This window comes from Amphibalanus amphitrite, unplaced genomic scaffold, assembly GCF_019059575.1.
Source record: "Amphibalanus amphitrite isolate SeventyFive unplaced genomic scaffold, NRLGWU_Aamphi_draft 000008F_arrow, whole genome shotgun sequence".
Taxonomy (NCBI): domain Eukaryota; kingdom Metazoa; phylum Arthropoda; class Thecostraca; order Balanomorpha; family Balanidae; genus Amphibalanus; species Amphibalanus amphitrite.
Window position 1 is genome coordinate 2048236 of NW_024881504.1, and position 12809 is coordinate 2061044.

The 12809-nt window shown below is 47.6% G+C and overlaps 2 protein-coding genes across 5 annotated transcripts in view; one reads left to right on the plus strand and one right to left on the minus strand.

The window, feature by feature from the left end:
* Window positions 1-2805: 2805 nt before the first annotated feature.
* LOC122379399 overlaps window positions 2806-12809 on the minus strand; it is a 58978-nt gene continuing 48974 nt past the window's right edge. For both annotated transcript variants that reach the window (XM_043361590.1, XM_043361579.1), the window contains exons 3-4: window positions 4232-4537; window positions 2806-3867 (exon numbers count right to left, since the gene is read on the minus strand). In XM_043361590.1, the coding sequence (XP_043217525.1) occupies window positions 3280-3867; window positions 4232-4537 (894 nt within the window). In that variant the 3' untranslated portion in view covers window positions 2806-3279. The remainder of the gene's footprint in view (window positions 3868-4231; window positions 4538-12809) is intronic.
* On the plus strand, window positions 4694-12612 carry LOC122379402. Of its 3 annotated transcripts, none has more exons than XR_006256173.1 (2): window positions 4694-4958; window positions 11366-12612. XR_006256173.1 is itself a non-coding variant. In XM_043361605.1 (2 exons), the coding sequence occupies exons 1-2, from the start codon at window positions 9499-9501 to the stop codon at window positions 11765-11767; spliced, it is 405 nt and encodes a 134-aa protein (XP_043217540.1). In that variant the 5' UTR covers window positions 9424-9498; the 3' UTR covers window positions 11768-12612. The 3 variants fall into 3 exon arrangements, 1 of the variants encoding a protein (XP_043217540.1); XR_006256174.1 differs by lacking the exon at window positions 4694-4958 and adding an exon at window positions 9318-9358; XM_043361605.1 differs by lacking the exon at window positions 4694-4958 and adding an exon at window positions 9424-9501.

Below are 12809 nucleotides of genomic sequence, written 5' to 3' on the forward strand. Positions count from 1 at the left end.
ACCAGAGAAGATCTTCAGCGACGGTGGTCCACAGTACTCTTCCTTGGCGTTCAAGTTGTTTATGGAACAGTGGAAAGTGGAGCACGTTTTATCATCACCGCACTACCCGCAGTCCAATGGACGAGCGGAAGCTGGCGTCAAGGCCGCGAGCAAGTTGATTCGAAGATGCTGGACCGCTTCCGGTGGTCTAGATGTCGATTTGTGGACTCGTGGGGTACTGCAGCAGCGAAATACTCCAGGGCCGGATGGCAAGAGCCCGGCTCAGATAGTGTTCGGCCGACCAGTCCGGGACACTCTGCCGGCACACCGACGTGCTTTCGATCCTCGCTGGCAACGGACCGCTGACGAGGCTGACGCAGCTGCCAACGATATGAGAGACGACGCAGAGCGGCGCTACAATCAGCACGCAAGAGACCTGCCTGTCCTGGGTGTCGGAAGCCAGGTGATGGTGCAGAACCACGTCACTAAACGCTGGGACCGTTGCGGAGTGGTCACTGAAGTTGACCGCAGGCGGCGGAGGTACTTCATCCGTCTCCCCAGCGGGCGCGTGCTCACCAGAAACCGCCGGTTCCTACGCCAGCGATACGCCTACGCTGAGCCTCCCAAGCCCAACCAGACACCGGCAGCTGACAAGCAGGCCACTCTGAAGACCGCGCCTGCCGAACAGCAGCTGCGACGATCTACCAGAATTAGAAGAAGGCCGCGCAGACTCATTGAGGAAATGTAGTCACAGCGCCTGACGTGCGTGATTTGCAAAGGTTTATGGAATAGCGTTGGTAACCGGTGTGGGGATGTTGTGTTGGTTGTGTTATGCCTGTTGTTTTGTGCTAAATCGTGTTTAATAGGTGATCAGCCTTATCATGTTTAACTTATCTATATCCGCTTTTGTTCACCCTTGTTCTGTAACTGAGTCTGGAACTGGTGTGGGGGTGTGAGAGTCTTAAGTTATAGTCGTACGAGTGACCGCCAGATGACAGGTCACTCGTTGTGTTACTCTTGTCCCCGCCAGGTGTCAGGGGAGTCGGCCGGGTCATGGCACAATAAACAGTATGCGGCTAGACACGAGAGAGTGCGTTTGTGCGCAACGCGCGGGACACACGGAGCGAACTCGCACACGCATCAGCAAAGGCTCCTATACTGTGTATGTAGAACTGGACTGTAGTGGCACTGTCAAGAAGGCAGAATGTGAGGGATGCAAGGCACAACAGGGAGGATGCAAACATGTAGTAGCATTTCTCTTCTGGCTGCACAGGCGCAGTTGTGACAAGGCAACGACGGAGGTGAAGTGCTACTGGACTCGGCCAAAGTTGGCAGAAGTGCCTTCAATGAAGCCTTTGAAAGTGAAGAAAATGTTTGGAGAAAGGTCAGCCCAAAAGCGAGGCAGTATGGCTGGTCCGAAGCCCAGCTTTTTGCGTGCAGTCCTGAATGAGGTCGATGGTCCTGACCGACATACATACAAGGTCTAGAGATCTGAGGAGACTTTGTATCGGAGATTTGGTGAAGGAGTGCCCATCTGGCTCAGATCCGGTTGCCCACATGGCATATCATCTGACGGATGACGACATTAGAGCTGCAGAGGTAGAGACGAGGGAGCAGGCTGAGAGCCCACTGTGGTTCTATCTCCGTGCAGGGAGGCTAACAGCATCTCGGATTTATGATGTTTCAAGATGTAAGAGTCCTGCTGGATCACTCTTGGAGATGATATTAGGAGCGAAATGCTTCACTGGAACAGAGGCAATGCAGAGAGGCAAGCTGTTGGAGCACGAGATGCTCAGAGCTGTCGAAACTCACCTGGGCATCAAGATCCGTAGCTGTGGGCTGATGATTGACAGATCTAATCCAGTGCCCGCTGCAAGTCCTGATGGACTTTGTGACATTGACGGCGAAGCGACAGTGGTGGAAGTGAAGTGTCCCACAGAAAAGATGATAGATGCGTACCTGGACAACACTGGTACCACAGCCAGGAAGGTGCGTGCCCAGCTGAATCTACAAATGAAAGTGTTGGGCATAAAACGAGGGCTGCTGTGCGTAGCAGACCCGCGTTTTGAGGAGACTAAGAAGGTACATCTCGTTCATACACGCTATGAAGCTCCATTCATCGATGATGTCGTCAGCAGTGCCATGCTGTTCTGGAAGAGCTATGTGCTGCCCGTCATAGTGGCCTCGGAGCATGGCCATGTCAGTGTGCCACCTGCTCAAGCAGCTGCCAGATCTGCGTCCAAGGCTGCGGCTCGCCCAGTGCCCCAGCCGACTGGTCACCCACCTGCTGCTGCTCGCCAGGTGCTCCAGCCGGCTGGTGAGGCAGCTGCTACTTCTGCTCGCTCGGTAGTGATCGGCCGTCCACTTCCAGCCTCTACAACAGTCGGCCGCCTGCCTCCCGCTGGCGTGCCCGTGATCGTGAGAACGCCTAACAGTAAAGTTCGTGTGTTGAAGTTTGTGTCAAACACGTCGCTGTCCAATGGCGAGTAAAACCTCCGTGCCTTCGTCAGAGTGAGCCTCAAGTGTTGGTCAAGTGAGGGAGGGTGTGCCACTGTGCTAGTATGTAGCATATACCACAGCCAGATGTTTGTAGGTGGTGTTTTTGTATTGAATTGATGCACGTATTCGCCATATCAGGTATTGTTGAAGCAATAGCTGTTAATTGCTTAGTAGTACCTGCTAATTATTGATGTTACCTAACTGTAAATAAATGTGATTGTGCTTACACATCGGACTGTATCACATGCGCTGATGCCGAGGTGCCTGAGGTTCTCAATTCGTAGCCATCACCGTCATTCGTCAAACCAGTCAACACTTCATGTGAGCTGATGTCTACAAATGTATTGGCAACCGCAAACACCGAAGTGAACAGAGCATAGTCTTACAGCAGATGACAACGAACACATAAAACGGTTGACTGTTCGTCAAAGCCAAAACCGTCACTGGTCAGCACGACCAGGACGAAGCACTCTTGCCCCGTAACATGTTCGACAGCACGCTCACATGACTACACCTTTACCAGTGGCGGCTGCATATTAATTAAACCACAAGCACATAGAACGCAATCGTCAAGGAGAGACAGCAGCTGGTGCTCTACGCAAGCGTGGGGGCGGAGCATGTCGAACTCGCGTATCCTGCGGATCGCACGCTCCACGTGTATTCGCAAACTAGCTACTTGCTCAGTCCATTCGACCTCTTCTTTTGACATCAGCGATTGGCTGCTTACAGACGATGGCCGCACTAGACTACAACCTTTCTTGGCCAGCAACGGCTCTAAACTCTTAAAACCTCGGTCGGCCATCACCATATCCCAGGCTCGAGGTGGTCAAGGAACCCAGAGTCCTCGAGAATGGCCATATCCGAAACTCTTCCGCCGTACCCGCTGGATACAAAGTTCACAAACCCATTTGGAGTAACGGACACTAAATATTTAACCCTGTTGCATGCTTTGTAGGATGAAAACGTGATTGACTGGTTTACAGATGCGCCTGGCTTTTCCGCCTGAATCTCCAGACAATCAATGATGCACGTAGTACGTGCAAAACGAGCCTTAAAGGCAAGCGGTAGAGCCTGCCTGATAGCCTCGGCAGGAGGCCAAAACACTAGCTCTCCCAGCGCCTCTGCAATGCATGGCAAATGCTTAGCAAAGAGTTTGCCTACGTAACCTCGCGATACTCCAAAGTCATCAGCTATGGCGTCGAAACTCCTGTTCAGCTTGATTTTCATCAACACAATCAAACACACATCATAAGCGGTCAGATCTGATCCAGCGGGGTGCTGAACATGGTCACGAGCCAAAATATGTATAGCTTTTAGGTAGCCTGGAGGCACACCAATATATCTCTTTGGGTCCTTCTCTACCAGACTCCTAATCCTATCACGGACAAACAGTGGCGGATCCAGGGGGGGGGGCTGCGGGGGCTGGCAGCCCCCACCCAAGGAAAACTGGCGCCACTGCGCCGAAGGCGCAGTGGCGCCAATTTTCAATTCGCAACTCATCGGAGTGCCGCATACTAGGACTAGGATGCAAAAATCAGTCGAATAACGTCGTTTCAGTACGCTCCGCACCGATATTTCCAATCGTGTGGTGTCACTGTACATACTGATCCTGGACGCCTCTTGTCAGGGCCACTGGGCGCCAATATTTCAGCGCCAATACGATGCGACTATGGCGCCCATCCGGGGCGTGGCGCCCAATTATGACCTGCAGCCCCTCCCCAGTGAAAATCCTGGATCCGCCACTGCGGACAAAGTAGTTCAACTCAAAGTCGTCCCCCATATCCTCATGAAGTCCATCCCCACTGGGTTCATAATCTTGGTCAGTGGGATCATATGCATGAGGGACATCAAACTCATCACCTGATTCATCATCGGCAAGAGAAGACGCAGTCTGGCAGCCTGCATACACTGTGGGCGTCTCTGTTTGGCACGCTACTGACACCACTGGAGTCTCTGTCTGGCGGTAGCAGTCCTTCATGGATGGTGTAGCAGTTGCCAGGGAGTTCTCTTGCTCCTCTGCAGGCTCGGCGCCTCCAGCACCTTGTACTTCATCACTGATCTGGGGAAAAAAAAAACATTGCAAATAGTGGTGACTTGTGAGGTATAGCATGATTCGTAGGTAATGCCCAGGGTATATTGAATTAGGGGGTAGGACCAAGTTTAGTAGGCATGATCTTAGCCATAGATATAAAAGACTAGATGGGACATTGGCAGTGTTTTAGTGCGTGCGACTGGCCGCCATGTTTGTGAGGGCGGGAATCTGCGGCGCTGTGTAAACACTACGGGAGGAGGGGGGTATTTGAGACTGATTTTGTGGTATTTTTCGATCGAAAAGTGCTAATCTTTTTTGCTCACGGCATTCTTTGGAATGTGTAGATTGTGGAACAAGTGCTGAAATATGCTTATCAATTGTAATTTGGCTACGTTAGCCTTAGACATGTTGCACTGTCGACGCTGATGAAGAATAGGCGGCACCAAAGGTAGATTTGCTTGGCATGCCTGTTTTAGATTTAATTCAGTTCCCATGTTTTTTTTGTGCACACCACAATCCTTTAATTATTCTTGCATGGATAGAGCATCAGTCATATGATTTTTCACAAAGAAAGCTTACCTAGATAGGTACCAGAACATTGGCAGCAGAAAGCAGACTCATTACCTACACTTGCTTTGCCTGCTCACTTTCTACTGTTGCCTTCAATGGACAATATTTATGAAGTAAGAAGGTTTTATGATTATAGGTTTTAAATAAGTACTTTACTTAATGTCATCAGTTAGTATTCTCACCTGGTTCTCTCACCTGGTAGGGTTCTCCTTGCCTAGCAGCCATAAGGATATGGTAGTAGACATGATGGGAACCCATGATCAAAGGACACGCCAGTTCACCAACAAACATTGCCCGTCGTCTGTCGCTGTGGTTTAACTGGATTTGATGTGTCCACTGGTAACATGTCTGTGTAGAACAATCACTGATTTCCCGATAATAAATGCTTTTAACAAGTCGTTGAAGTGAGTTGAGTGAGTTGGAACTCACTCAGCAAACTTGTACAGGTCATCATGTATCGCTCGAGACAATGCAGTTTTGAAGGTGCTCAGGCTTCCTGTGGCTACTACATTATCAGGCAGTCCGTTCCAGAGGGCTACGCTTCTGTGTGAAAAACATCGCTTGCGCACATCTGAGACCGCTCGTGTTACATGTATTTTGAAGCGATGCCCTCTAGTGCCACTATGAGGAGGCCGAGTGAACATATCCTCAGGCTTAATACAGCTAAGATCATGGAATATTTTCCAATATTGGATTAGATCAGCTCTCAAGAGCCTACCTTGCACTGAGTACAAGTTCAGTTCACTCAGCCTCTCTCCATAGGACAATCCCTCGAGACCTCTGATATTCCTAGTCCACATGCGCTGTACCCGTTCAAGTTTCCTGAGATCCTCTTTGTACCCGGTGTTCCATAAACATGACGCATATTCTATCAATGGTCTGACATGTGTTGTAAGCAAAAACATCATAAATTCAGGTGTTCGGCACACAGTTGACTTTAAGAAGCTCTGACAAAGTCCAAATGCTTTGTGCGAAACAGAAGATACATGTTCATGAAATTTGAGCCTATCGTCTACCAGCAAGCCTAGGTCGCCATGAGCCTTGCGGGTCGGTAAAGGGCTGCCATCCAAAAAGTACTCTGGAGGAGCCTGCTCTCTAGAATTACGAGTGAAGCGCAACACAGCACATTTGTCTCTGTTTAAAGTCAACCCCCAAGACTCGGATGTACAGTGCAGTGTGCAAATATCTGTTTGAATGGATTGAGCAGCACCAGGACAAGCATCTGACATAGGTGGATTAACACATGCATATAGCTTCAAGTCATCAGCGAAGATCTTATAACTAGAAGTTAAATTCGAGCCGATATGGTTTATATATATAAGAAATAACAATGGACCAAGCACAGAACCTTGAGGGACCCCGCTTTCAACTGGTCTGTAGCTACTGAGCTGACCTTTTACAGCAACCTGCATTTCCCGTCCTTCCAAGAAACTGGCGATCCACTTTAAGAGTTTCCCATCAATACCAATAGATTTCAGCTTGTCAAGCAGGATTTTATGACAGACTTTGTCAAAGGCCTTACTGTAGTCAAACAAGATGAGGTCCACTGTCTTCCCTGAGTCAACCAATCTGTAGATTTCCTCATATACCAGAAGCAATTGCTCAACCGTTGATCTTCCCCGTCTAAAACCAAACTGGTGGTGGGACAATATGTTGTGTTCACTCAGGTAGTTCATCAGATGATCAGCAATCAAGTGCTCGAGAGTTTTACAGCATATAGGAGTAAGACTCACAGGTCTATAGTTAAGGGGGACAAATCTGTGACCTTTCTTGAAAATGGGTATTACCACTGACCTTTTCCATGCCTTGGGAACCAAACCCTCGCCCAAGGAGCGCTTGAAGATTACGCTCAGAGGGCGGGCTAGCTGTTTAGCACAATTTTTCAACACCAGAGGGTGAATACCATCAGGCCCCATGGCAGTACTAGAATCAAGTGATAACAGCCTTGCTTCAACACCTTCAACAGACACATTTACAGGGTCAATGTGTTCATCATGTACCTGATGTGGCTCTTGACGTGTTGGGACAACTTTGCAAAACACGGATGAAAAGGACGAGGCTAAACATTCGGCCATGGCTAATGGGTCAGAGCAGAGCTCTCCACTTGGGAGCCTAAGAGGGCCCACCGATGAAGGATTAGATTTTTTACTGCTAATGTATGAATGGAGGAGCTTAGGGTTTTCCTTGAACCTGTCAATGAGGCCATTCTCATACTGCGCACGTGACTTGACTTCAAAACACCTCAAATCCTTATTAATAGTAGCAAATGATGAAAAGGCCTCCATTGCTGCTGAAGACTTGCGCCCACTGCACAGTCTCGCCCTTTTATATTTTGCCCACGCCTTTTGTTTAACTCTGATCAGGCTGGGAGGCGGAATTGTTCGCCATGGTGGCTTGTCTTTTGCTTGTACTTTCTTACGAGGAATGCATTCTTTGACACTGGTTTGGACGATACTTGCAAACTTATCAAAAGAACTACAAGCATTTAGATGAGTAAGTTCAAACCTCCAGTCAACCTCAGAAAACATGGCATTCAGTCTGAGATAGTTACCTCTGTGCCAAGCAAAATTTTCCTGGCCAACAGCAGCTCTATCAGCATGATCCCCTTCAAACACATAATCAAAGAGCACTGGGCAGTGGTCGCAAGCTGGCAGCGGTTCAACAGCGTCAACCCTCCCCACCCTGTCCTTCTCCGTTGTCAATAGAAGGTCCAAAGTATTTCCTGAACTGGGGAATGTCGGCACTGACACCCACTGCACCAAGCCGCAGGATGTAAAAACATCCAAGAACATGGAATCCAAAGGAGGCATATGATTCGATGAGATTATCTGTGATGTCCATTCTATGTTAGGAAGGTTAAAATCCCCTAGTATAATCATTTCCTTTCCAGAAATGACTTCCTGCAGCACGCATGCAAGTTCATCATTTTCTGCAGCTGAGTACGAAGGTGGCCGATAGACCACGAGAAAATAAACATCATACTTGGCCAGACGGAATAATAAAGCATTTGACATTGGATAACTGACCTTATCAATTAGTATATCTTCATGTACAAAAGCACAAACTCCATGTTTGTGTACATGGCCTTTGACATCACTTCTTATCAAATTGAAATGAGGAACCTTAACAAAAGAACTGGCTACAGCTGATGTTAAATGGGACTCTGTAATACACAATACCATAATATTATTTTTCTCAATAAAGTTTATTACAGAGTCCATTTTAGTGCTCAAACCTTTAACATTTACTGTGCAGCACTTCAAAACAAAGTGTCGTGACACAGGTGTCAGGCCACTCAGTTTACCTGAGCATTCCCTGATGGGGATGTGGGAGTGGCATTATTATATTAAATAGTAGTTCAGTGCCAAACGAAAAATCCATGCACTATGCCAGATGCCTCGGGGGCTCTTATCCGCTCTGGGTTCAGAGTGCAGTGGCATACCACGCTCACCCTCAACCAGAGCTGATAGATAGTGAAAATGCCAGACGTCGTGATATCTGCACCAGCGAACCGTGTCGCACATTTGATCCTAATAATGAACAGGACAGGGGTGACGTAAAAATGTGCGTTAGTTGGAGCACCTAAACTCAGATTGTCATTACCTAATTAGTTTTCACATTGTAAAGCTTAAACTACACTTCATGCTCTTTTGGCTCACCTGTTATCAGTATCAGTAAATAGGGTATTAGTAAATCTGGCGTTACCATCAATGCTAAGTGCTAACAAGTAAATATGAAGTCCAAGGAAGATAAAAATCATAATCTTACTTGACCTAACCTTACCTACTAACCTAACTAACCTACAACCTACAAACCTCAACCTACATACAACCTCCATACCTACAACCTACCCACCTACAACCTACCAACCTTATATATGCCGACGGTGGCACCAGATTTATGGATACCCTTATTTGTTAGGTACTTCACTCCACTTCTCATTTTATTTGAAGCTCATTTAAATTCTTGTATTTAAGTCTGTGTAAACTATTATTTTAAAAGCCTGATGCTTTTCCATGACTGTAATCTCACTGTTTGCTATGTGTATTTTGTAGTGTGTACTGTGTGCAAATCCAGTATCCTACACTTGTATGCTACAGGCCTTGTTTTGATCTGAATAACTGTTAATATGTTTCAGCTTTAAAGACTAGTATCTTTTGAAATTGAAATTTGCCTCTCAGTCTCTCAAGAATCAAGATGCCAAATAGATGTGCAGGATTTGATTGCTGACAAACAGGGATGAGGCTCAAGAGTCAAGAGATCACCCTGCATTGGCAAGTAAAAGCTACAGACTCTTGATTTTTTATATTGTTACAGGTTATCTGTCACCGAGAGCGATTGCTGTAGTTCAATTTCTTGCATCAAAATTGGCAGAATATGACTTCACTGATCACTCTGACGTCATTTACGGCCGACCTATGGTAGCTACACAATTTTTATTTCTATAAAATGTTTCAGATTGATGCAGCCGAAGGTACTGCAAGTTTCGTATTGACACGTCTAGTGGTTTAGAAATATTGCAACAAATATATATTTTAATTTTTTCAATATATAAATGTAAATATTTTATTGCAGAAAACAGGAGAGGGGCTCTGTAGAGCCCCACCCTCCAGTCATGCGTGGGTAAAGGCCCATCCAGGGTTGTTACGAGCAAAAACCCAACCCACTGGGTTTTTGGGTTTTGGGTGGGTAATTGAAAGCAAAAACCCAGGGCAAAAACCCAGGGTGGGTACTTTGATGTTTCGATCACCACAATCACTTCTACATTTCAGTATTTCATGCTTTGGGCCAAATTCAATGTTTAATTTATGCTAGCATCTTATAGTGTGTTACAGAGACGCTGAATCAATGCCTGTTATAAGTAAAAACCCAACCTGGTGGGTTTTTGGGTTTCTAAGCTGCTTTTTATATTTAGAATGGGAACTGAAGCAAGCAACTAATAGGAAACAATAGTAAAATGTTTCGTTGTCCATGTGCACCAGTACGTGGACTGGATGAGGTCGACCACTCCTCTGGATTGGCGGGAATCTGCAATTATGTGGTGTGGTGTCAGCGCTGCTCTCGGCGGAGGCTGCCGGGCGCGCCTCGTGTTATAGACGCCCTGCAACATAAGGCGCGAGATGCAGCGGGCCGCCGGCTAGGCTGGGGCAGGGGGGGACAAAGTTTAGTTCATACCAGTCTGGCTGCTCCCGTACCTACGTCGCCAAACCAAGAGAACACCTGAGGGCATTTACGTGCTGAAGATCGGGAACATCCGCGATATTCAAGAACGCCTGTGGCCTGATCTGCGCATAGCTTCGTGGAAAACTGGACACCGATACATTCATCAATGTCTCCTGTAGCGATTTCCGTGTCCAAAATATGCACAAGTAGTCAAAATTTCGGATGGCAGGGCAAGAAAGGTGACTCTGAAACTCGGTTAACAAGAGCGTTTATACTGTGGTTTCGGCGGCATTATCACTTTTACGCATCCGTGCGCTCCCTCCCGTGCGCTCGATGTAAGGCTACCTTAGGAAGCAACAATGCAACAAGGAAGAGAGTCAGTTTGGCGCTCATCATAAGTGCAAGAACAAGTGTCTTTGCAGCTCGTATCCTTCTGTATAAATCATTTATAATACGTAGATAATGGTGATGGTGAACATTAGCTCATTCACTCTATGATACTTTAAAACGGGCTATTACATATATCAATAACTGATTTGATTACCACCACTGCTCGACAGTGCCATCGACGATGGCAGAATGACCAGTGCATCATCATGGAAGTACCTTCTGCACTGGAGATTACATACCTAAGTGCATAGCACACAATGCTACCTGCTGGAGGTCCACCCTAGAACCTAATGAAACATCACAGCTAAAACAACCAAAGTGTGAACAAAAATATCAAAAAGCCTCCAGTAATATCAAAAACCCACCAAAAAAAAAAAAAAACACACACACACACACGAAAAACCCACCAAGAACACCAAAAACCCACCAAAAACCCATGAAAAACCCTGGGTTTTTGCAAAAACCCAGGGTTTTTGGGTTTTTCACCAAAAACCCTGGGTTTTTAACAACCCTGGGCCCATCAGTCACTAAAACCAGAATAAGTGCAAAAAATTATTACCAAATGCCCGGAGACTGCTTTACCATTGCCAACATGTGTGTGTGTGTGCGTGTGTGTGTGCGTGTGCGTGTGTGTCAACAATGTGTTAACAACAAATACAACACTTGTGCCTGGCGTATGTTAACACTAAACACTATTAGCCATATTTTATTGATACTAATCGAACCTTCCAGGTGGCTGGAACAACCCCAGTGCCGCACAGTTCTGCGGGATATTCCGGCACCTGCTCCACCGCTGCGGCGTCCGGCCCGGCAGCACAGGGAAAGTGGCAGCCCTCGACCCGACCAGCATCCTGGCAGTCGGTCACACGACCAGCGGACGAGGAGCCAGCCTTACTACCTCGGCCTCCACCACCTCAGACAACGGTGCCACGGCACTCCACATCATCACGGAGCACGACTTCCAGCCTGGGCTGTCGTCTGGTGGGCAACATCGTCACCTACATCGCAGGGTTCGTGGTGAAGAAGGCGCTCGACTCTGTCAGCTGTAGCACCTGTCAGGAGGCCCTGGTGAGCGACATCCAGCCGGACGACATGACACAGCTTTACCACCTCTTCATCATCTCTGCCAGATGAGCTAAGGTGGGGACGGGTTACATGCCTGGGATCTGACTGAGACCCGCTCATACCCTGCCGAAGTGTTGGTGATTTCAGCGGTCAGCTGTCTCTAGCCGGTGTCAGTGAGTCGCGGCCAGCTGCCGCTGGAGTGGGTATCTACCGTCGATAGCTGCTGTGTGGCGGATAGCGTGGATTTGGATGGACACTTCATATTAATGAACAGATCAATGTCTGGCCGATAAAAGACGTATTTTGTCGATGATTGCTTAGTGACTGAGTGGGTCCACTGGCGACCAATGCAGTGGGCGCTGGGTTAACGCCTCGCCTCTTGTGACCGTGTCGATATGTAGCACTGTTAATTGCCGATTCGTTGCCGGCCGTCTCTGCTCCGTGGCTGGCTGATCCGGCACAAACTGGTGTTCGTGGCTGTAGGCGCGGCTACAGTTACACTAGCTCGCCACGTGCCTGTGCGACTATCGTCGGTGCTGTCTGCAAGGGCGATGTCGGTGCCTGTAGGGGGCGCGGATTGATTCAAAGTGAGGAATGGGTCATCGGAGCTCGGGTCAGGTCATGTTCGGCTAAAATAAGCGGATTTTGCGATTTGCCGCATCCGGGTGAATTTCCTTGCCTTCTAGTGCATGTTTATGCATTTTACATGCGTTTTTTTTTAGTGTTGATGTCTAGATAACGTGCATTTGCCTCGAGGTCAAGGCTGCGCTTCATATGGGCAGTTTTCGGAGCATCTTGCTCATTTTATTCGTAATCCTTAATTATGTTTGCGGATTTGTGCCCGCAAATCATTTTTTAAAGTAAGATTGACACGGGATTCGAGATCGGCGCCCATAAATACACTTCACATGACCCGCCATGTGTCAAGGCCATCCGAGGTCATCTAAGGTCGCTGACCTTGTATGACCTTATGTGACCCGGTTCGCTAGATTTCGAGATGAGGTTGATTGGGAATGATGTAACCCATTTCGCCGACAGTTCACGCGTTTTGGTCGATTTTATAGCGAAAGATCTCAAACTCCAGTGACTTTACTGGTTCGATTTCCAGTGT